Consider the following 26,061-nt stretch of genomic DNA (forward strand, 5'->3'; position numbering starts at 1 on the left):
TTAGTTACACAGCCTCTGATAAATGAAAGATAAACAGGGATCCATGGATTTATAAAAATGGAGCTGGATTAAGAATCACAATGATTAGATGGATAAATAGCTCTGATTGGTGCTGAGGGGGGTTAAATGGGGAATTAACAATAACAGTGTTCAGTTCAATGTCAGTGAAGTGTTTTTGACAAATAACAACGCACAATCTTCTTAGTTTAAAATAGGATTCTGTTTTGTGATTAACTCCATTATTTCCTAATTGTACTGGTGAACATTAACAGAGCTCATTCTATGTGAACATGAACAGAGCTTATTCTATGTGAACATGAACAGAGCTTATTCTATGTGAACATTAACAGAGCTCATTCTATGTTCAGTGTTGTTTATCATCTGATGTTAACTTGGAGTGCAGCTGAAATAAAAAATGCTCTCTGCTCATTAAATATTCAATGTCGACAGGCGGAAGGTTGAAGAAGAAGAGACCTGCTGTACTTCAACTGCTCATAAGACTGAGAGTGCTGTGTGTGTGTGTGTGTGTGTGTGTGTGTGTGTGTGTGTGTGTGTGTGTGTGTGTGTGTGTGTGTGTGTCTGATTTGTGGTTTGTATTGTGATCGTTGCAGTAATGTAGACCAGAAAGAACAGCTTCTGGGATCCTAATAAAACAGAATTAAATGAAATAGTATTGCTCCTGAGTGTGATCTCTCACACACATAATAACCTGAAACAAATATACAAATATTGATTAAAAGGTATTTAAACATAATTGATCGACAAGCAGGCGCCTGTGACAGCATCTTTATTTGATTTTTTTTTTTGTCAGTCAGACATGAGCTCAGCTCGACTGGCCCACCATGTTACATACATATAGATACACATCCCCCCCCCCATCCCCCATCCCTACACCCATAACTGGCAGGTTACCATGGAAACAGGCTCAGTACCCACCTCCTCCACAGTCACTTCCTGGTTGTCTTTGGATCCCTGCATCCATCCGTCCATCCCCCCCCCCTCTTCCATCGACATCCTCCCTCCTTCCCCACAGCCCCCACACCCCTCACACACACACACACACACACACACACACACACACACACACACACACACACATTTATACAATATTTAACATCCCTGACACAGACAGGAAACGTACATGAATGTTTTAACTGACTAATATGACAACATGTTTCTAAATGAGCAAATATAAGAGGCAACACAGACTGAAAAACAGACAGCAATAACCACTTTCTAAATTATTTAAGCAAATCACGTTCATCGTTGTATCACTGTCTTGATGCAGATGCTGCATTACACACGGCGACTAAACAGCATTCAGCAGTTAAACATTTAAAGGAGCTGTTTTCAGGATTATAGACAACAATGTTTCGAATTTTTGCTTGAACATCAATATTTTAGTGTCTTTATCTGTGAACAGCACCCTGAAATGTACAATATCTTCTTCCATACATCAGTGGTGAATCTTTCACTTCATTATAACTACAGTTGCATGTATTTTAATCTCCATTCGACACATTTTAATTAAGCCTCAGAGCATTTAAAGCCACTTTTTTTTCCAAATAACAAACTGGGTCAATTATGTACCCAGAAACCGATGACTAAACACATGAAATTCTCAGTATGGAGCTGTAAACGGCTGAGACACTGAACACGGCTAAAATTCACTGAAAAACAGCTTCTGACTCCAATTTGTATCACAGAAAGTATTTTAACCAATCCCCCTCACATTTTGTTTATATTACTGATAGATCATTTTAGTAGGCTACTGTATTTGCTGAGAGTACGTGTGAATAAAGCCCTTTCTGAGGCAATCTTTTAAGTCAAAATATCAAAAATCTTTGTGTTTTGGACTCTTGGACGGACAAAAAAAACAATTTTAAAACGTCACGTTGTGCTCTGGGAACTTGTGATAAAAATTTTTTTTTACATTTAGAAATAAATGTAACAAATTATAATTGTTAATAGTTTTGTCCGTATTTGTGGCCCTAGAATGAGCAAGTCGCAGTAAATGTTGTATACCTTTAAAATGTTCCAGGAATGAAATCCCAATTAACTTTTGTGAATTTCCACAAGTACATTTCTGACATATTATCAGATATTATCAATGATATAATTTCATGTTTTGGTCATGAAACATTTTGCACACAAAGGGAATAATTTCATGTATTGTATATATAGTACTGTAAAAAAAAAAAAAAAAAAAGATCTGCAGCACGTTGGTAATAAATGTTGTTTCTAAACACTATGAAGGGCTGCTCTGTACTCTCTTACATCTATCAGGGGGGTTCAGCTGCAACTGGATCTGTTGCATCAATAATACAGTGATAATTAGTCTGTCTGACCCCCACTGTCTGCTGCTCTTCACCTCTAGGAAGTAAAGAACTGCAGTGACACTAAACTGTGCACACCTGACTGCAGACTGCTGTCTAAACAACGGGATACTGAGGTGCACTTCAACTTCAACAGTCAACCTGTTATACTGTATGTAGGCAGTATATTCAATACCTGCTGTATTGTGTACCCAACCTGAATGTTTAAAGCAGCTGCTGTGGGAATGAAGCTCTTCATCTTCATCATCAACATACAAGCGTAGTTGATCGATATCAGATGACTGAAAAACATTGTCTAATTAAACTGCAGGGAAGCAAGTTTTTACCGAAAGTATCATCGTCATTCAAAAAAAAAGTGTTTTTGTGCGTTTATTGTTTAACAAATGTTTAGCTGGTTACCAATCAGAGGAGAGACTCCTGATAAGTGAAAATAAGTTTGAGGTGGAGGCAAAGCAGTCATTTTTTCCACTGAGTCCATTATTTCTTACATTTTGAGTACAAAAAGGAAAAAGCTGGTTGTGTTTAAATCATAATCATGTCTTTAAAGTGTTTTTATGGTAATGTAGGGGGACAGCTTTAGTCGTGTTCCAATTATTAGCTTTTTTTCTGAGCTTTTAACCACATGTTATGGTCTTTTATGGATCTAATCTCCATCCAGCTCCAGAAAAAAGACAGTAAGTGGACCTTGAGTTAACACTTTTTCTGTTTCCAAGGGGGAACATTCACACTCAATTAGTGTTCTTACTACAGTTACCATTGTTTACTAATTGGACAATGATCTAAAAGAGTTATTTTGTCCTGATTCCTGATTTAAGTGTAATGTGTGTGGGGCCATGTGTGTTTCTCAGTCAAAATCCCAGTAAAATGATTTTTTAGATCTCACTATCTTCACTTGAATGAGATTATTATATTTTAGGCTTTGTTTTTTTTTTAAATCATGACACTTTGGGCAACACACAGAGGAATAATGAGAGACAACAGGTGTGATAAAGGTCATCATTCAGGTTTCACAGCACCTCATCTGACCAACAACAGCACACATCATACATCAATATTTTCTACTGCCTTCTTCTTCTTCTTCTTCTTCTTCTTCTTCTTCTTCTTCTTCTTCTTCTATCTTCATTTCTTATCTAACTGTTCCTACTTTAACACAGTAAACTTACCAACCCTGCCCCGAAACACTCTCCAAAAACATGAATATGTACACTGATATCTTACAGGGGTTCAAGCGGTGTGTGAGCTTTCAGATCCGTATCGGTCACAATTAGACACACAAACAGGCAATCATACAGCCCTATTATATACACACACACACACACACACACACACACACACACACACACACACACACACACACACACACACACACACACACACACACACACACACACACACACACACACAGCAGCCAGTTGTTTTAAAAGGCTCATGCAAAGGAAGAACAGGAGGAAGTGATGTTTTATAGAGTTTCTGAGGTTCATCAGCTCATTTAGTGTACTGTCCTGTAGATCACGTCCTTGTTACTGTAACGACTGTTACTGTAATGTAGTCTTTCACCTCTCCAGAGGATTCAGCACAGGTGTGTTTGTATCCCAGCTGTAGAAGGCTATTAGAAGATCACTGGCCAAAAGAGGAAGAGGAAAAATAAGCAAGAGAAAGCCAAAGAATAAAAATAAATAACAATAATAATAATAAAAAAAAATCCTCTTCACTAAAGCTTTACTGTGCCGTCATGGGTGTGGCAGTGTGACATGCTGCCAATGAAACATTAGAAGAAGAGGAAGTGATGGATTTTGGGGTCTGGCACCTGCAAAAAGTAAGAAAATCAAAATATGGATAATGTATAATCTTTAAATTAGACACAGGTTAATAAGATTATCCAGCAATATTGATCAATTACAGACTGCTGAGCAAATGAGAGATGAACCATGAAATTAGGACTGTTTAGAGAGGGTGTGGCTAATCCTCAATAATCCCATTTACAGATGCATCGACTCTTAACCATTTACACTAGTCCGACACAGGTCAGTAAAAGCAGCTTTTCCAAATAACAAATAAAGACGTATTTGTAGAAATGGATACTATAAATCATAATGGATGAATTTTATTAATGAAACTGGCTACTACCAAAATAAATATTGATATTTAGAGTAAAAAACATCTGATAATATTTGCTTGATACTACAGCCTGACTGATACTGGATGTTTCATGCTACTACCAATAATATAATATCAATAAATCAAAGGAAACGAAAACACATAACAAAATAACAGCCGATATTCATATATTCACATAAACACATTGCTAAAAACCGCTAAATTAGTTTTTAAATGATTGTGATCAACATATGTACTGAGCGAGACATTTTATAGTTAAAAAATACATTTAAAATATATATTTGGCTTCATCTTTTCTGCAGTTTCTTATCGGCTGACATATTCTCCAACAGGATATATTGGCAAACATCGCCTCTACTACTTCTTACGAAAAGACTTTTTTTGGCAAAGATCTCTCAAATGTGATCAATAAAGAGGCGTGTTGAAGATACAAACTGGAGCAGGATATTTAACAGTTAAAAAAATTAGATTAAAAGACGAAAATGCAATAAAATGAATTAAGAAAATAATGGTCTGAAAAGCAAAAAAGCTTAAGTAGCCTATAAAACAATACATTTTTACTCGCAGATCTGCCAACATATGCAGCAGTGCTGTGTGTGTGATGAGGCTATACTACAGCTAATACTAGGAGATAATATTGGGATAATATTTGGTTCAGAGGGTTCAGGCTCACCAGGAGCGAGACTTGCAGACGCCTCTGTCCTTGGTGGGCGAGTTGTCCAGAGAGTGAATCTGGTTCCACTCCGACTTTGTCGAACGATCCAGTGTGGCGGTGTTTGGAGGAGTCATGTCGAGCTCCAGAAACATGATGTTCTCAGCCTGCACACACACACACACACACACACACACACACACACACACACACACACACACACACACACACACACACACAGTGAGCTGTGGCAAATAACTGTGTACCATCTGGGTCACACTGATTTAATTCCACCTTGCTCTCCAGTAAAGGAGGTGTATCTCACACATCACATCTATTTTAGGATTCATTTTAAAGAAGTGTCACATACAAGGCTTTGCATGAGTCGCCAGAATATAAAAGTGAACTTCTAATATCTTCTGTTCTGGTTAAACATTACAGTAAGGGTGGTCCGGCTTTTGCTGTACTGGCTCCTCGGCCCTTGAACCCTGCGCCGACGCTCTTACTGGGTGAGCTAGAGGCCGCCCCCACTGTCTCCGTTTTTATGATCTCATTTTAAACCCCATTTTCTACAGATTAATATGTTGTATGATTGATTACTGCCTTCTACATCTTGCTTATCTCCTATCAGTCTCCTTATTTTTCCTAACTCTGAAAATCACTTTGTGCTTCTTGTTTAAAAAACGCTTTACAGATTATCATTATTTATTTTTTAACAATGTGAAACAAAGGAATAATCCCCGTTTTTGTTAATGTAACATATGCCTCTTGCACCGGCAACCAAGAGTGTTAACGGAGTGGGGGTGGGGGGATATATTGTATACGACAAGGGTTGACCCCCCGTTATATAATATGTATTGTCCTGCCTTTTTTTTCAATATCAGAAATGTTTTATTAAGCACAGCTGATAACCACATCCATTCAGTTCCTAATGAGAAACGACAGAACCACTCACACACACACCCACACACATACACACACACACACACACACACACACACACACACACACACACACACACACACACCCACACCCACACCCACACTCATACCTACCCTGTATCTGGAGTGACCTCCCATCGCTATGGCAACCCTGGCGTACTGGCTGATTGGTCGTTTGTATCCAACTGCAGATGATGGCCTTTTCTTCATCTGGGACGATTTACTGAATAGAGGAAGAGAGGGCGGGCGATCAATGACAAATCAACGCTGAAAAGGCCAAATGCTTATTCGTGAAGCTCTTCTACAAAATATATAAGAACTGGAGCTTTCTCTCCAGTTGTGTACGGCACCACATGGACACTTTAAAAGTCAGTTTGTGGAGGATGACAGGAAAGAAACAAGAGAGGAAGAGCGAGAGAACCATAGAGCAGGATGGTCAAAAGATCCTGAATCCTGACTGAAATGAAACACATTTTTGAGTCAATTATTTCCACCTGATGGCCCAAATGGGAATAAAATCCCAACATCAAAGACCGCACTGACCTTTCAGCAGGAACAAGAGGCTGAAACTTCCACTGATCCTCCTCGGGGTCAAAGGTCAGTCTGTTCATGATCTTATTCTTCTCCTCTGGAGGGATGAAGTTCTCTATGATCAGATACCTGCATGCACAGAGCACACAGGGTTTGTATTCAAGTCTGCGGAGTTGCAATGTGTCTGAATTGTGCGCTTGTTTCTTTTTTTACTCACACTTTTGTTTCTGTTCGAACATAAAATAAATTGATCCTGTTTCACACCTTAAGAGCCTTTCTCTCAGCATCTCTCAGTGTTTGCAAAAATGACATTCCTATGAAGCATGTACGTATCTGATGCGTTAGCTGAACCATCCAGGCATATTTGCTGATTCTGCGAACTCTTCTGCACGTTTGTTGGACTCACTTGAACTTGAGCTCTCTGGTGAGCTCGTTCTGAGTTTGTTCCAGCTCCTGTCGGCTCCTCACGTGCTCGTCGTTCACGTCCTGGATCTCCGCTTTGATGCACTGAAGCTTGGCATACAACTAGACGGAGAGAGAGAGAGAGAGAGAGAGAGAGAGAGAGAGACAAACGGAGAGGGTGAGGAGGAGAGATGCAGTGTAGTCGTTGATGGACTGTAGCTTGGTTGCCCGTAGCAACAGCACTGGAGGCACTTGTGTCTGGAGAGAAAGACATCCAATAGGAGCACAGCAACATGGCAGCCCTCCCTCCCTCTCTCCGGCTCATTCCTCCTCTTTCCTCCTGCGCTTTCACACGGTTCATGCTTTGACTTGCACGGGCTTTAAACAAGTAGGCTAATCCTGACTGTAGCCCTGGTATAGCTAACCTGAAAGATGACACTGCAGTTCAAGTTCTTTTGCTTGCAGCTTGAACTTGACTGCGAGTGTAAAGCTTTTGGGGAGGAATCTGATTAGTGAGAAGCAAACTCTATCATGTGGCTGCTTCTTTCTTAGCATGCAAAAAAATGCTCAAAATAATACAGAAATATGGCCCATGTAAAAAATACCAATGCACAAGGGCACGATGCTACATTAGTCAAGGGTATTTCTCTGATGTCGTGGTTGACTCTTTCCTTGCGTTCAGACTGTGAGCCATTTTTCGTCTTTATTCAGAGTTTACTATCAACTCAAAACATGAGTGCAAATGTTCTCCGAGCACTGCCTGTGAGAAAGTGATTATTGTAGTTTTTAAAATGAAGTTTTTTGGAACTAAAGCTGGATTTATACTTGACACAAAAGGGTTAATTCGCAGTCCCGCTATAGATACTTACAGCGTAGGTTTGCATGTATAGTTTAGTTACGGATGTATATGCATGAAGAGGCAGTTACGGCGTCTACATTCTTTTATTCACTTTGTCGTGGCGTGCAGCAGGTTTGCTAGATTTGCTAGATGCTACACGCTTTCTTGTAGACAAATAAATATTTCTGTTTGCATACAGTGTTTCTCACCAGAACGCATTTGTGTATCCCTGAGGTCTAGCAATGTGACAACGCCTTTACAAAGCTGATTTTTGTTTTTTTACATCCATGTTTATATATGTATTCTGAATGATTCTAAATGGCAGATTCTACGCTTATGAGAATACTTTGATTAGTTGGTGGAAGTAATTCACACATGAATGGGCACATATTTGTGAAAGAACAAAGGGGTTTTTGCTAAGAATGAACTCAAAAAATTACACAATGTAGGTTTAAGCAGGGCTCCATGACTATTATCAACCACTCCTTTCCAACTGCAAAAAGTTCAGCAGTAACAAGAGCCCTCTGAGTTCTGAAATCACAGTTTTAAAATGTAATCTTTATCCTTATTTTCCTCAGAGAGACGGCACCATGCAGTGAGAGAAGGGTACATGGCACACGTTAGGGCATCATGAGAGCAAAGATCAACGCAGGATCATTAATCACATTGTCATTCACACACACACACACACACACACACACACTTGGGGTTAGTCCTGTTGGTCGTGCAACGGATTGGGAAGCGAGATGAGTGAAGTGAGAAGTGTATAAAAGGTTCGGAGTGTTGTTTTAGGGTTTGGACGGAGGGATTTAGTGGAAGATCCGGAGCAATTTGACAAGGACGGGAAAACAAATTGAGAAGGTTAGCATGGGAAGAGTGAAGAGGCCCAAGATAGGAAGTGACGATATTAGTGAGTTGCGAAGGGAGGGGGGAAAAGGTCCAGCAAAGAGGAGGGGACGGCAAGACAAACCTTGAGGTACTGAGATTTAAGTGTGTGTCCGAACAGAGCATGTGTCCGAGGCAGGGGGTCATTAGGATCCAGGTCAGGGGTCAGGGGTCAAAGAGGGGTGAAGAGGGATATACTGACATTAGGAACAAAAAAGAAATGTGTGTGCATGTAAAAATATATATATATATCTGTATGTCTTCTGGTTATAAAAATGTGTGCATTTGCTGCATGTATCAATGAGCATGTATGTGAATTTGTGTAAACACGATTCTTTTCAGAATTAAATATGTAGATGTACATGAAGTATCTGAGCACCTTCTTGAGTTTCTTGGTTTTGGCCTCCACCTCCTGCTGCAGAGAAGTGAAAGTCTCTTTCAGCTCCACCGTCTCGTCGTCCTGGACCAACATCTGCTGCTGTATCTCCCTCTCCCTACGCGTCTGAAAGCATGAATTAAAAGTCACCTTTCTGTCGTTTGCATTTGTTCTCTCCATTGCATTCACAGTAACAGGTTAAACTTAACTCTAAAGTTCTGTTGTTGAAAACTGCAAGTGAACGTCAGTGTTTTCAGTATTTCATGCTGCAATTGAAGGGAGGCTGACCTACTCCTTTCCACACAAACACTCCTCTCCACAAATATAAAACAATACATAGGAAATCATATTTCCTTTAAGTAGACTTAGTCAGTTATCAAATATTTACTCATTTAAAAAAGCTTAGGTATGCATTGTGCAGCTGTATTATGTAGGAAAACATCTGCTAAAATATAATACAAAATAAATACCACTTGATATGGGCAGATATATGAGACCAGGAGCAAACAACTAAAATGAACAAACATACATCCTTTATAGTTCAACAAAACCTTATTTTTCAGGAGTATCCAACAGAAAGATGCAGTTTACTGTCATGTAAGACATTTGAATTCTGTTCTTTATTTCTATAAGCGCGCACACAGGTTTACCTGCTCAGCAATCTCGTGCCTTTTCATCTCCAGCATCTTCTGCTGCTCGTTGGTGTGATCAATGATGTTCTTTCCACCAACCAGCAGCTTGCTCTCCATCGCCTGAGAAAAACAAAAAGAATATATGGATTCATATTTATGAAGACGAACCCGTATTGTGTCCTTTTAGCAGCTACGTTGTCCGTAGCTCCAAGGACAAGGATTGATTGTCTTTCTTGAGGTCAAACTAAGTTCATGTGGACATCTAACAGTTATGTCTCGGTGAATGTTTAACTAAAGTACCCGATGAATCTCAGAAACTCTGTAAAACATCACTTCCTTCTGTTCTACGGATGTAAAGACCAACCAGAAACCCTTCTTCTTTTGCATGAGCCTCGGATCATCCTTTCAAAACAACTGCAGTGTGTGTGTGTGTGTGTGTGTGTGTGTGTGTGTGTGTGTGTGTGTGTGTGTGTGTGTGTGTGTGTGTGTGTGTGCGAACACTGTGCTGATGAGGCAGACCGAGCTGGACGTGGGAAGCTTAACATCCATGATGACATCATTGCACAACAAGCTGAGCTCGGCTAAAACTTTGCAGCGCTTCACATTTCAGACTCAGAACACAAATCCCATTCAGAAGTGTCTCATAACCAGTTTGGTCCAGACTGAAATATCTCAACAACTGATGGATGGATTGCCATGCAATTTTGTACAGACACTCATGTTTCTCAGAGAATAAATCCTACTGACTTTGGTGATCTCCTGACTTTTCATCTAGCACCACTAGCAGGTCAAAGACTTCTTATTTTGTGAAATATCTCAACAACTGTGGGATGGAGTTCCATGAAATAAAGTGCAGATGTTCAAGTCCCCCTCACAATGATTTATAATAACTTTGACTATCTCTTAACCTTTCATCTAACGCCATCATCAGGTCACAATTTTAATTTGTCTAATTCTTTGCTTTATGACCAAATACCTGCAAACGTTATAACATACATTCAACATAACATCAGCCTCAGCTGTACTTTGCTAATTACAAAAAGTTAGCATGCTAACACGCTAACCTAAGACGATGAAAACACGGTAAACATTACAGCTGCTTGGCACCAGTATGTTGGCATTGTGTGAACATGTTAGCATGCTGATGTTAGCATTTAACATTAACTTCTCAAGACCTAAAGCACTTCTAAAATTAAAAAAAAGTACTTGTCACGTTTACACACTTATTGTTTCTGTCAGATTAATAATGTTTACACATTTTCTATCATTAAGTTTGAAGCATTGTGTAGCCTTTGTGAGGTTCGCTCTCTCTGCCTCTAGTTCTATCTACGTTTTAAAATCTAAGCTGCAGATTTAATAACACGTGTGTCTGATGAAGAATCATTTTAATGTCATGCCTCTGGTTACAACACCTTTGGCTACCATGGAAATTAAGGACCTCAGGCCACAGTGATGCAATCTGTCTTAAAGGTGAATCACACAAAAACACACACATGATATACTGTATGTCCTGATGGCAGAAATTTAAAGTTCATATAGATAATTAGAAAGACTGAGATATTGGGGATAGGGAGAGAAAATGGGATGAAGAAAATGTACAAAAAAAAGAGAGAAAAAAGGGGCCCAATAAGGGCAAACAGGGGCCACGGCCATTTTGTATTCGCCACATTCCAGTGTCAGGACTTTATACAAAAATACAGTATGTGTGTGTGTGTGTGTGTGTGTGTGTGTGTGTGTGTGTGTGTGTGTGTGTGTGTGTGTGTGTCAACTGTGCAGCCTATACGTTCTTTATACTGGCACATACACACACACACACACACACCAAAACACACACTCAGACTCATGCAGAGAGTACAGTGGAGTCCTTCAGAGAGCATGCGTCTCCAGCAGAAAGACTCTTTGTTTCGAGCTGTCTTTGTGTCATATGTGTGTGTGTGTGTGTGTGTGTGTGTGTGTGTGTGTGTGTGTGTGTGTGTGTGTGTGTGTGTGTGTGTGTGTGTGTGTGTGTGTGTGTGTGTGTGAGACTGCCTGGTTTGCTGCTCTTTGTGTTTTGTCATATTCTTTCAGCTTCATTAAAGGGCTTATTCATGTCACAGGTTTTCTCTCTCATGCGTCCCATGCCCCCCCCACCCCGCCGCCTCCCCCCTGATAGGCTGGTTGGATGAATATGAATCCTTTACATACAGGCTTTTACGACTTAAATGGACAACTTGACACTTTACATTCAACTCAGTGACTCACCAAGCACACGCATCATGCTATTATCTAGTGATAGATAGATAGATCGATAGATAGATAGATAGATAGATAGATAGATAGAAGAAAATGCATATTCATGTTGTAACTTGAGTAAAAGATAACAACATCCACTGTGAGTCTCACTGGGTTCATGAAACTGTGTCGCAACACCAATTACATTAATTCACAAATGCAGCAACATCCAATTAAAATCAAACAATGTTTGGTTGCATTGAACACACGTCCCCTGGTTATCCTAAAAACAGCTTCTGTACTCTTGTTCTGCGCTTGAGTGCTTAAAAACGGCAACGTTTTTTTTTTCCTTTAACAGGTTAAGGGAAAAGCTGAACATCATGCTCTGACGAAGGCTTCACGTTAGCAGTTTTGTAAATACAATTCATGACAATAATAATATTTTTTAACCACAGGAGTGTTCTCTCTTTTTCTGAACTTTGTGGAAAAAACACTTTGCTAGTATTGTTAGCCATCATTCCTTGTTGATATCATGAAATGCTCTTATAGCTGCAGGAGGATGATGCTACATGGCTAAAAAAATAATCTTTGTTTACTCTGAATAATATATGCCGTTGTAATTAAGTTAATAAAAGTACTTTAACTAGCCTCAACCTTACAAAAACATAAAACTATGACGTAGAATTTCAACTGGTTCCTTTTACACAGAACTACAGCTTGTGTTTAATATTAAGTCTATTCAACACACGCATTGTTCAAATTCCAAATCTTTAAATGTGGAGGATAGTCCACAGAACAACCACTACATGAACCTTGTTGTTTGAAGATAACATGAAGGAGAAGCCCTTCAAGTGCTCAGAAAAACTGACAACTGAGAAAACTCCATCTGCTGAGGAAGATCATAGATCGAAAGCTCTAAACAGGTGAGATGGTTTTGTCAACTGTTGTTTCATTATTAAAGGGATACTTCACCGATTTAGCATTAAGCTTTGTATCAGTAGAAACACGGTAGTATTTTCAAATGACCGTGCTTCCCTCCCTCATGTCCCCCTGAGACGAGAGATCTCTGTATTGTGGGTCTAGAAAAAATCTTCCGATGACGGAAAACGACGATTTTTGCATCATGCGGTGTGCAGGAGTTAGAGCTAGCTAGGTGGAAAGCTAACGCTAGCCGGCCACCTGTTCCATCAATCCTGCTTGCAAGTGTCCCCTCATTAGACAACAAACTGGACTACATCCAACTTCAACAAAACTCCCAACGCGATTTCAGAGACTGCTGTGTTTTTGTTTTTGTGGAAACATGGCTGAACAACAGTGTACCGGACTATCCAGCTACCAGGCCTGCTGCTCTGTCGCCGGGTAAGACTAGTGGAGGTGGGCTGTGTTAACACGGACTGGTGCGGAAATGTATCCAACTAACTGCTAAATGCTGGTGGAGTTTGTGACTGTTAAATGCCACCATTCCATGCAAATTTACGGCTGTGTTTATACTCAGTGTTTACAGCCCACCAAGCGCTAATGCTAGTAGCTATGTGTTAGCTATACTACGGTGAAACATTTCGTGTATATGGTTGAAACACACTTCAGTTGAGTTGACTGTCTCACTGTCTGTCCGTCTGTAAACAGTAGGCGTGGCTTGGGAGTGGATTCTAAAGCAGCGAAGCAAGTGCATTCTGGGATTTGGTGTCTTTCATTCACATGAGCCAAAAACACATTTTCTGGCTTTTCTCGGCCTAGAAGGCACTAATTTCTAAAAAAAAAAAAAAATCACATTTCTACTACATAAGTGACCCAATTTAAAGATATATTCATCTTTCCAACGGTGAAATATCCCTTTAACTTTCAATCTCAACGGAATTCTGCATTGACTTCATTTCACCTTTGAATTTAGTTATCTCAAAGGAAATCAACCTATCCAATGTTTGACTGGTGTTGTTGTATGTGGTGTGCTGTATGTTGGAGTACCACCACCAGAAAGTAGCCATTAGGCTTCATTGTTTCTTGTTTCCTCCATGATTGTTGATGGAAGCCTGCAAGGTTCTGAGCTGCAGAGACTGCACACTGAAGCATTTAATAAATGCATCACACTTTTCCTGGAGCTTGTGAGTGCATGTGTGTGCCAGCCTGCATATTTGTGAGTGTATGTAAATAATCTCCTCAAATTCTTTTGGCTGTGACTGATCCATTTCCTGATGGGAAAAGTGAAGAGAATGGGGAAGTGTTGCATATTGAGCTGGCTCATCCGCATCAGCCAGCCAATCACAGCGAGGCCAGACGCCTGCTGGGAGCAAGCAGGTTATAAATACAATGTGACGGCAACAGCTCTCCTGTGTGCAGCAGAGAGACAGGAAGCTTGCTGGGAAGAGACAGAGACACAGAAGAAGAAGAAGAAGAAGAAGAAGAAGAAGAAGAAGAAGAAGAAGAAGAAGAAGAAGAAGAAGAAGGGGAAAGTAGACAGACGTAGAAAAAAAGAGAACAAAGGTCAGGTCGTCTCTGAGAATCTGTTTCACATCAGTCCTGGTCGATGCAAAAAACACTTAAGCAGCCACAACGTAAAACCTAAAACCTTATTAGCATTCACTCACTGTCGGTCATCTCCTGCATCCACTAAACACACGAGGGAGATCCAGTAAGTGACATGCAATCAGCAGATCCCAACATAAGACCAGAATTAACCCAGATTAACCTGAAAAACATCCTTTTATTCTATTTTATTTAAAAGAGAAACTCAAAGTGCATGTTTCTGTTTCATTCTACTGACTTCATTTAGTAAAGAGTTACCGCATTGGTAAATATTGTAGCTTCTAACAAACTGTTTACAATATACAGATTTAGTTAAAAGGTGACATTAGTTGAAATTCAAGACTTTTCTCCCATGAAAGATGACAGCATTGGGCGCCCAGATAGCTCAGTTGGTAGAGCGGGCGCCCATATATAGAGGTTTACTCCTCGACGCAGCGGTCCCGGGTTTGACTCCGACCTGTGGCCCTTTGCTGCATGTCATCCCCCTCTCTCTCCCCTTTCATATCTTCAGCTGTCCTGTTGAATAAAGGCCTAAAAATGCCAAAAAAATAATCTTTAAAAAAAAAGAAAGACGACGGCATCAGTCGTTTCAGCAAATGCCTCCAAAACAGCATGTTTACGTCCAAGTGACAAAGCCTTTGTCCGTGAGAAGCAAAGGAGGAAATGGTGTGACATTGTTGAAGAGCTGCAAATCCACAAACGGAGGAGGTCAGAGCGGTTTGGATGGATCAAGAAAACGCTGGATTTGACACGAGAGAGTCTGACACGAGAGAGTCTGGTTTCGGTTTCCTACAAACAGCCAATGATAGGTTTATTTTAACCATGATGACCATCATTGTTCTCTAGCCTTACTAAGTACAGTAGTTGTTTTAATCATGTTGACAAAGGTCCCCTAACATTAACAAATTACTTTTTTTCAAGTCAAAGCAAGCTCTTAAAGGACAATTCTGGTGCAAAACGAACCTAGGGGTTAATAACAGATGTGTACCCACTCTGTCGCTCTCTGGGAGATGTTTTCATGCTAATCAAATGAGTTTGTAGCTTGAAACAAGCTAGCGCGGACCGCTGATTAGCTTACAACGCTAGTATTCTGGGCACAGGGAAAGTAAAAACAAATCGCTATTTATACCACTAAAAAGGCTCAAAATATCACCACACTTCAACGGTAGCATAATGAGGGTCCCTAAATGTTAACCGAAGCATTGAGAACATTGTAAGTGCATAGACAGTTTATTAAAAAGATAGTTTAGATAGACAGTAGCTCCCAATGCCTGTATATGAGATATTTGAGCCTTTTTAATGGTATAAATAGCGATTTGTTTTTACTTTCCCTGTGCCCAGAATACTAGCGTTGTAAGCTAATCAGCGGTCCGCGCGAGCTTGTTTCAAGCTACAAACTCATTCGATTAGCATGAAAACATGTCCCAAAGAACGATTGAGTGAGTACAAATCTGTTATTAACCCCTAGGTTCGTTTTGTGCCGGAATTGTCCTTTAAGTTGTTTTTGTGCCTGAACCTAACCAAACTTTAACCACAGCGATGCAGATTTTTAACAGTTTTGGAAAGCACCAACTGATGACGTTGCCCCAAACTGTTGCTGGTTTGAGTTGCATTCTGGGTAATGTAGGCACCAGGTTTTGACCAGAAAGAAGAATTTGTGGTGTAAAAAAGACAATAGCTCTGCTGCATCATTATTAAAAAAAAGAAGTCCATCGTGAGTCTGACAGTATTTTAGGAGGGCAATGCTAAATTGGAGTTTAGTTTTTAACAAATTTTGTAGTCTTTACACACCTTGTAAAATGGCTAAATAAATTATTCAAGGGTTTAATAATTGTTTTGTATATTTTATGAGGCTTCAGTGGTTACATAAACAAAATATTACATCTCTCATCCATCCTTTCCTTATAAGATAAACACATATTTCATATCTTGATTTTTATGGTGTGTTTGTTTGTCTCCTTGTATGAGAGACACACGGACACACACAGCGTTGATTCATCAATATTTTAGTGATGCAGCCTTCCATGTTGAAAGATGGAGAGCAGCGATGAGCTCTTTCTGTTCATTAGCCAACACACGCACACACACACACACACACACACACACATGCCTGCCCCTCTCTCTCTCTCTTTTTCCTTCTCTAATTGGACAGGAAGTCAGCTATATAAACAGTAATTTTTGTGTGTGTGTGTGTGTGTGTGTGTGTGTGTGTGTGTGTGTGCGCGTGTGTGCGCGTGTGTGTGTGTGTGTGTGTGTGTGTGTGTGACTGAAACATCAATCTGCAAGGATGGCTAGAAACAGACTAATGTCTGTCGTCTCTCATGTGATTGAATGTCATTTGGACTCACTGAGTCATTCCTCCTCTTCTTCCTCTCATGCCTCTTTTACATCAGCACAGCTGCTGACCTGAACATTAAAAACATGTCTATCCTGTCATGGGAACCTGTGACTCCATGACTGCATTGGATAGGTTAATTTCCTAACCCTAACCCTAATGTGCATTTATGTGTTTGTGTGTTACTGGGCATTGTTGTTGACGATGCTTTCTGATTGGCTGAACTTAAGCTGGCAGGATGTAGGAAAGACCTTAATGCAATTTCCTCCAATAACAAAAGACAGCAAAGACTGGAAGACGCATTCATGGTAAAAATAGTATATATAATTGTTTTTTATTTTAAAGAATTAATTATCGTCTGCTCCAGGCCGAGTTAACCTCCTTCTGTCATCTATGTTCGGCCTCTTACAAAAGAAATATAATAATATGATATAATAAATAAGAGATAAATAGCTCAGTGTTTCCCACACAGACTTTGTCTGGGCAGCTTGCCATTTAAGGTTTTTATTTTCATTCTCAGTTTATTAGATTCACACTCTTTAGATCTACTAATATCATTTTGCTGTTACCATACATTAGACCTGTAGACTAAATCTACAATTTTATCCAAATTTGCAAGTATTTGTTGTGATATTTTTAAACATCAGATTTTTAATTTAAGATGCATGAAATAGATTTTTACCGTGCCGTTTCTCTGGGGAAAATGTATTCTCGGAAAAGCAGAACATTTTTAAACTAAGTAGTAGACAGGGCAGGTTGAGGGGAAGTAAAAGTTCTTAATAAACCCCACGTGAATGACACGTATAAGAAATTACTTTAAATAGAGACAGAAAAGAAGGTAGAGAAACAGAAAAACTTAAGTAAAATGTGACGGAAAAACAAAGCATTGATTAAATGAGGTGCCTAATGTCAGGTAGATGCAGATCTATCATTATATATGTAACCTAGATGTATTAACAAAATAAAAGCATGGTCTAACGTTAAGATAGCTTTAAGTCTTCTTAGGACCTACATACAGACACTTAAAGTGCTCATATTATGCTCATTTTCAGGTTCATAATTGTATTTAGAGGTTGTACCAGAATAGGTTTATGTGGTTTAATTTTCAGAAAACACCATATTTTTGTTGTACTGCACATTGCTGCAGCTCCTCTTTTCACCCTGTGTGTTGAGCTCTCTGTTTTAGCTACAGAGTGAGGCATCTCACTTCTGTTCCATATTTGTTGGGAGTCGCACATGCGCAGTAAGTACTGCTAGCTAGTAAGTTACAGATACAGTATTAGGGCGTGCCACACTAGCAGCTAGGCGAGCATTATAACGTGTTACAAAGTGACGCACATTCGTCACGGAAGTAAAGGCTGGACTACAACAGAGCTGTTTGGAGCAGTTTGTGAACAGTGTTTTCTCTGGAAGATGGTAAGTCCCTTTGGGGTGGACTTTGGGCATTTTCACTTTGTAAACCTATAATGTGCATAAAAAGATATATAACACAATAAAGGAAAGGGGAAAAGCCAAAAAGCACAATATGAGCACTTTAAAACAAGAGACAGAGTAATGAGAGACAGTAAGAAGAAATGAGATGTTACAGTTTTGACCCAGAAAAGTGGATCTAAGAATAGTCCGTTGGAGGGTCGGACACAGCAGCCTCTTTATGAGAAGCTGCTGCTCAGAATGAAGCTCTCAACAGTGACTGTACTGATACCTGCCTGTTTCATAACACTATTAAAAGATACACTTAGCTTATTCACGTGTTAGGTCAGACGATGCCAGAGCTAACGGATTAAAAACTGGAGTGTTAAGATGATAAAAATTCTGACTCAAGAGAGATATTGTGAGGAACATTACGGGGTAGTACAAGTACAACTGGTGAGGTTATTGGGACATTTAAAAAAATTATGAGTTCTCTTATGTGCCCTAGAAACAACAAGTCCTCTCCAAACCATACAAAAATATAGCTTGTTTATTCCTACCGTACTAATACGACCCACAGGAGTGTTTTCAACTCGTTGACGTTTGGTAACAGTTGCAGTTTGGTTAGGTTTAGGCACAAAAACAACTTCGTTAAGTTTACTAAGCCTACATACTTACACTTAAGTGAGATTTTAAATGCAGGACTTGTACTTGTGATAGAGTATTTTCACACTATATTGATACTTTTTACTGAAGGCTTTGAATACTCGCACCACCGCATGTAAATTAAAACCGGTAGCACTTCCAGCAGAGCAGACAACAGCTGAACAACAGTTGCATCAACATTACAACACACAATGCACAGATGGAGCGCTACACCTTGGAGGCCAGTTAGCTAACAGCACCCTGCAGAAACACCAGCTGACCCAACACAGCTTCACAAGGCTGTTTCCTGACCTACTTACATATGTTGTGTGTGTGTGTGTGTGTGTGTGTGTGTGTGTGTGTGTGTGTGTGTGTGTGAGAGAGAGTGAAAGGAGGGAAAAGGGAGAAGAGTTTCAATCTGATTTTTATCTGTATTTGGTTATATGGAGCTCATGTTTCCAGCCAGACACACTCTCTCCCCTGCTCTGCCTAGCAACCTTGGTCTCATAGGTGATCAGAGCAGAGAGAGAAATGGAACCTGCATGCCACGAGCTGTGATTGGTGGGCTAATATCACTCTCAGCCAATCAGAGAAAAGCTGGGCCATGGCTGATTGATCAGACTGGAAATGTTGTAGGATCACAGTGACGTCCTAATGATGAATTATTATGTATATTGTGTAACATATTATATGATTATACTGTATGATGTAATGTGAACATCTGAATAATTATTCATTGAAATAAAACAATAACCTTACCCAGAATTCTTCCCAGACCAAGAAAAGGCCCAAAATCCAATATTTAAAAACAGTTTTTAAGAGAAGAGAAAGAGAGAGAGAGAAAACTCTACAAGCATAACCTGCTGATTTTAGAGCATGAAATGTGACAATAGCACTGAGCAGAAGTCTTCAAATAGACATAAAGGGTTCCTTGTCCACGTCTTAATCATCTAAAATTGACCTGTGACCAAAACATGCGTCATGTGCCTGGTGATTCTGTTTTATCCCCCCAATGTACACATTAAAAAAGGCTTTTTCACTTTAAAGGTTAGTGTTGTTCTATATACAATGTGTTAGTCCGTCTCTCAATACTTTCCCAGCTGTGGCTCTCATCCTCAAGAACATTCTTTCTACAATTTCTTTCAATAGGTGTAAACGCAAATATTTTGTTTCATATATATATATATATATAAAAAAAAGACATGGTAATTTCCTAAAACAGCTTGTAATTGTATTTCTTAGCCAACATTACACAAACAGGAATGCATGTTGTGTTTGTTGGGGACTATTTTCAGTGGTGGATTAATACACATTTGGTGTTTTAGTGAGAATTCAAAGCTGCAGGACGGTGTATGTGGGATTGAGTCAAAATAAAGTACAGGACCATGTTCATCATGATGAAGGAGCAGTCAGCCAGTGCAACCAACAGCAACAGACCGATGTATCAAAGGCAGGAAATAGTTCTTGTCCTTAATCATCTTCCTCCTCGGGGGGGAAACAAGAAGGACTTTTGCTGACATCAGTGACATCACTCAGCAGCACACAGTCAGCATCACACACACACACACACACACACACACACACACACACACACACACACACACACACACACACACACACACACACACACACACAAAGACCCTCTTCTGTGTGATCACAGAAGATTTTATACGATTTAGCACAAAACAGCGTTAGCCCCACGGCGCTTCGGAGGAAAACGTGATGGGAAGAAATATGAGAAGCCTCACACAGAAACGTACATGAAGGCACTCAGTGTGAAGGGCACAGCATCAGAATATACATTAGCTCTTTCTCATGGGACTTTCCCAGACCTCGTACCTTCACTCAGAAGAAGGATGTGCTTATGCACTCCAACACTTTTGTCATTTTTTTCTTTTCTTTTCAGTGTGCTGTAGTGTGCATTTATTACATAAATTAAATTGCAAATGCACCACTATGGACACTCATGTTGGCTTAAGTCAGAATTCTGACTATAAACTCAGAATTCAAATACATTTTTCACATGTGGCCTTAATTCTCTTGCATGCACAAAAGAAGCGAACCTACAAAATAAAACAGAAAACTAAACTAAACCTAGGGTCATGACACATTGTGATGGATGTATCATATGATGTTTAAAAAAAAAAAAAGGTATTCCAAATTTATTATTTTAAGCAAACTGACTAAAAATGTACATAATTTGTTTTTCTTAGTTTGAGTTTTTTTGTGATTTACTATACATTTGCCACATTGTGATATACTGTGCGTCAATATTATAAATATTATTGTTATTTTATATTAATCTCAACCATTTCTCCCAGTGCTACATGCAAGAAATCCATTGTAAAGTAGGCAAACAGATCAATGTTGTCCACTGACAGCGGCTTCAATAGACCACAATGCATGCTGTGTTTTGAGATATGGGTTTGACTGTAACCTTTTCTAAACTGGAAAATCTCTCTCTCTCTATTACACTACCACCTACACAGACTGTATATTACCCATCACACCTCGGCTCTGGGAGTTGTTAAAGGCACTCTGGTAGGTTGCGGGAAAAGCACAAACAATAAAAATGTAAAGCATAACACTTCATTGCTCCTAAAATACACAAAACATCACCAAATTGATTACAGAAAAAGAGGATACTAGCAGGCATTTTTCTTTCAAGTACAACCTCCACTTGCCCTTCTATTGTTCCCATATAAGTGACGCTGAAAATATCTATTTCCTCCTCTCATTTCCCCTCATTATAGCCTCTGCAGCTCAGTAAACTGATCCAGTAGTGTCCCATGTTTGATGGTTCAGACTGCAGCTCCAGTATTATAGACTGTAGTCACTGAGTCATTCTGCATGCATGACTTATTGACTGGCTATGCCCATGAACCAGAGCAAGTAATTAATGCAGCTCTGACTCGGTCTTTGATTGCGGCCTGTGTGTGGTGTGTGAGAGAGTATGGCACATTTTAGAACTGACATTTTAAGCTACAATGGTCACCAGTTCCTGTCTGGACATATAAGCCACCCGAGCACACTGTGGAGAAAGGGCAGCAGGGACAAACACAAACACACACACACAGAACCAGTCATTGGAACCACTGGTGCTGGAGTCAGGTTAAACTTAACCTAGTAAATCGTAAATGTTTACCAGGTTGAGATTTAGCATCACTAAATTCGCCACACACACTAGTTCTTACATTGAGATTAGTTGTTGTTGAATATTTGCACCCAATAACTGCCTAGCCTAGTCAACTTAGTCTGGCTCTCTTTGGGTTATCTGGCTTCACTAAGCCTAACAGGGTGAGCCTGTATCATGAAGCTGGTTGTAATCAGAACCCCGAGTGAAGTACTTAATATGAAATGACATGAAACGATGATACCTGCCGGGAGATACGTTTACAGCAAAAAGTGATGTTCAACCAGGTCAAATGCACCTGTTGCAAATGCAACGTTTCTGATGCCGAAGCAGAGAAAAAAAACAGTGAGAAGAAAAGTACTTAATGCCTGACGATAAGTTCTATCTGACAGAAATGTTTCATTTATAATCAAGCTATTTAACACTGTGTGGATTAGATTTCTAATAAAAGACAAGCAGTGGGTACAATGTGGGTATCATTTTTATTTCCAATTATCATCACAAAGTTGCCTTATGTTATTCTGAGCTGCAGTGATGGAGTAAGAGCGTGAGCATCGACACTGTCAGGAATCCCTTTTTTAATTAAAGCCTCTGAACACCCACAAGTGTTTTCAGTTATTCTGGCTGATTAGACTCTTTTCAGGTTGAAGGTGGGCCGGAGCTTTGATGGGAACTTATTAGGTCACAAATTCTTTCTACTAATGAGGATGACAAAGGTGTTATTTGTCCCGCCCTAACAGGTCCAACAACAGTAACAGTGGACTCAGGAAGATGTCAATCACTCAGTCTAACCACACCCACACAGTCCTGGAAAAGGTCCTATCAGCCACATTAACTAGAAACACCTGTGTGTGTTCAGGGCCTTTAAATAAACTGCGCTTTGAATGCAACGATAATCGTCATTACGTATTCAGCGTGGTAAACTATTGTTTGTTGGAAAAAGAGTGAAAATTGAAAACCTGGAACAGCTAAATGAATGTACTGACCTATAAATATAAAAGACTTTACACACAAATGTAGGACGTTACTATTTTAAAATAAGGACTTAAAGGGGCATTTAACCAATTTTCTGTGTGATGATAGGCTAACTCTTCATGAGGAGTACAACTCAGCCTGTGAACTCAGTTGTATAATGTCTTCTCTGGCTACTTTACCTCTTAAAACCCTAATGAGTCACAATGATGTCATCAGGGTCATAATGATGTCATCTTGGCTAGGTCTTGGGAGGCTTGCGCTACAAATTCGGGGTATGGATTCTAACAATGGATGTATACCAGGCAGGTAAGGACAAATGAAAAGACACCTTCGAGTGGCATTATGGGAACTGTAGGATCCAGTTTTTTGATCAAGTGGATCCATACTGAGGACTTAAAGTCGGAGTATCTCAGCCTCTGCTGCATCGATTTTGAACATAGTTTGTTTTATTTGTCTCCAAGTTCCTAGACTTTGGAAGTACTTTACTCGAATTTCTGGAGGGCCCCTTTAATGTAGAGAGAGAGTTACTTTTTCCACTAATACCTGATATGTTGCACACACACTGAGATGTAATTAGATATAAATCTCCCATTGATACTGTCCCTTAATAACAGATCATTAGATTATAACACATGATAATCCCACAGACCACATGTCCCTCATCTGACTTCCAGGACTGTGTGTGTGTGTGTGTGTGTGTGTGTGTGTGTGTGTGTGTGTGTGTGTGTGTGTGTGTGTGTGTGTGTGTAGAGAGAGAGAGAGAGAGAGAGATGACATCATGAGGGTTTGGTTCATTAAGAACATGGAGCTGAAAATTAGCCTTTTTCGCTGTAAAAACCTTTAGTGTCATTCAGATTATTATAATTATTTGATATGGTGATGGATGTTAACTGGCCTCCATGTTAAATCAGAGAAGAGCATTATGGGTAATTTTCTTGTTTGTTTTGTCCTAAACTGGGTTTTTATGAGATTTGAATCTGTGCATGTTTATATTTGCTGTCTGTTTGTGAAGAATGAATGAATGAATTAATGGATGAAGTTACTGACTGGACTCACAGTTTCGAGCTCTCACCTTGTACTTGGCGGTCAGTTGCTCGGTGGCTTCTTGCTCCTTCCTCAGATCTCCCATCATCCTCTCCTTCTCTCCCAGGAGCCTCTGCTTCTCCTCGGCCAACATGAATTGATCTTCTCTGATGTCCTGTTTCTCCCTCTCCAACCGCTGCTCCTGTAGCTTCACATACTCCTCTGCCTCCTTCTCCACCTCCTCTTCACCCTCTGTCTCCTCATCGCCGTTTCCCTCCCAGCCCTCGCCATCCACCTGCTCCTTCTTCTGTTTGCTCCTCCACTTCCTGTGGTTGAGCTGGGCCCTGAGGCGAGCGATCTCCAACTGGAACTCGCGCAGTAGAGCGTCCTTGGGATCCTCGTTGACCCTGGGCTGGTTCTGGATGTTCTTGGCGCGGTTGGCGTAACGTAGGGTGGTGAGGGTCTCGTCGTAGTGCTGGGGGGCTGGTCCTAAGGTGGCGACCATGACAGTCTTTGCATTCCCGCCCAAAGAGTCCTGCAACAGCCGCGTCAGCTTGGAGTCCCGGTACGGCACATGGCTGCTGCGCCCGTCGGCCAGCGCTGAGATCACGTTCCCCAGAGCTGACAAGGAAAGGTTGATCTTGGCGGCCTCTTTCAGGCGCTCGCCCTGGACGCCTGTCTTGGCTTGGCGCTCGCTGCCAGCCAGATCCACCAGGTTGAGGCGGCCGACCCGGATGTGTTTCCTCCCATCTGGCCCAGGCTGGCTGCACTCCACTGTGATCAAGAACAGGGCGTGGGACCGAGACGAGTGTTCGTTCATGTCTGTCGCCCCAACCGCCCTCGCCTGGTTGCCCACGTTCATCACCTCCTCGATCTCCTTGATGCTCTTGCAGACGCATGATGTGAGGTCGCGCACATACACCCCAGACTCTGGATTCTCCCTGAGCTCCAGGGCTCTGGCGTTGCCGTGGTTGGGATCGAGGAGATCCCGAACCTCCTCCAGATAGATCTCGAGGTAGGACGCCCGCACCAGGTACTGCTTATCAGACTGCGAGCGGGAGATGTGTGTGAAGATGTGGTCGAAAGCGTTGGGGATCACACCCCGTTTCTCTGGGTCCAACCACGCCCCCTGCATGGTGTACGTCTTCCCAGTTCCGGTTTGTCCGTACGCAAATATGGTGCCATTGAACCCTGCGAGCACCGAATCTATCAGCGGTCGCACGCTCTCATCGTAAAGGTCTCGCTGTTTGGAGTTTGCATCATAGACTGCATCGAATGTGAATGTTTTCTGGGGCTCGCTGGCTGAGGCTCGCGGGTTTCGGAGGATCACCTGTCCGAGTCGCAGGTCCATCTGCACGATGCCCCCCGCAGGCCCATTGGACTCCTCTTTCCGGTTCAAAGGACGGCATCGAACTACCACCTTCACTGACTCACTGCTCTTAGTTTTTGACATGACTGGCTTCTTTTATATCATCAAAAACAAAATTTGCTGGAAATCTAAATGATGGCTTTAATCAGCCTCCTGTCTGCCTGGGAATTGTGTAACCATTGGTTTTTTTTTTTAAACATCAATAATTGAGTCTGGTTTCTTGATTATATCATTAAGAAAAATAGCTACAGTGCCTAATAAAACAGACTCCTTTAATTACCAGCACAAATGATGAAATGCCACTATGGCTAATCTCCTTTCCTTAGTGTCGGTAATATTAGCTCACAAACACACAGACCGTCAGCAGCTCTCACGGCGTTGGATCGACGCTCCGTTGCAGATCCACGTCCAGATTCACACGGCGAGAAAAAAATCCAACAATGCCAGTTCAAATATCACTCTCATTTCGTCCTAGTTTTACACGCCCGGTAGATCCGCTACACACCGCCGTGCCTCATCCTCCGGTCCCCCGCTCACTGATGCTCCGAGGTAGATTTGCGGCTCTCGGTCTGTGCGTAGAGACGAAGCTCCCCTCCTGTACGCAACACACACACACACACACACACACACACACACACACACACACACACACACACACACACACATAGACACACAAGTACAGATACACACACACAGTCATTCAAACACCACACCCCACATCACTGC

General features: G+C 40.8%; 1 protein-coding gene across 1 annotated transcript; it reads right to left on the minus strand.

Annotated features, from left to right (window-relative positions):
- Positions 1 to 1,052: 1,052 nt before the first annotated feature.
- On the minus strand, positions 1,053 to 26,061 carry kif3ca (kinesin family member 3Ca). Its single transcript, XM_078275188.1, has 8 exons — positions 24,016 to 26,061; positions 9,730 to 9,831; positions 9,083 to 9,205; positions 6,985 to 7,103; positions 6,591 to 6,707; positions 6,162 to 6,270; positions 5,128 to 5,273; positions 1,053 to 4,143 (listed from the first exon to the last, which is right to left on the minus strand). The coding sequence occupies exons 1-8, from the start codon at positions 25,417 to 25,419 to the stop codon at positions 4,056 to 4,058; spliced, it is 2,208 nt and encodes a 735-aa protein (XP_078131314.1). The 5' UTR covers positions 25,420 to 26,061; the 3' UTR covers positions 1,053 to 4,055.

This window comes from Sander vitreus, chromosome 18 (genome assembly GCF_031162955.1).
Source record: "Sander vitreus isolate 19-12246 chromosome 18, sanVit1, whole genome shotgun sequence".
NCBI classification, from domain to species: domain Eukaryota; kingdom Metazoa; phylum Chordata; class Actinopteri; order Perciformes; family Percidae; genus Sander; species Sander vitreus.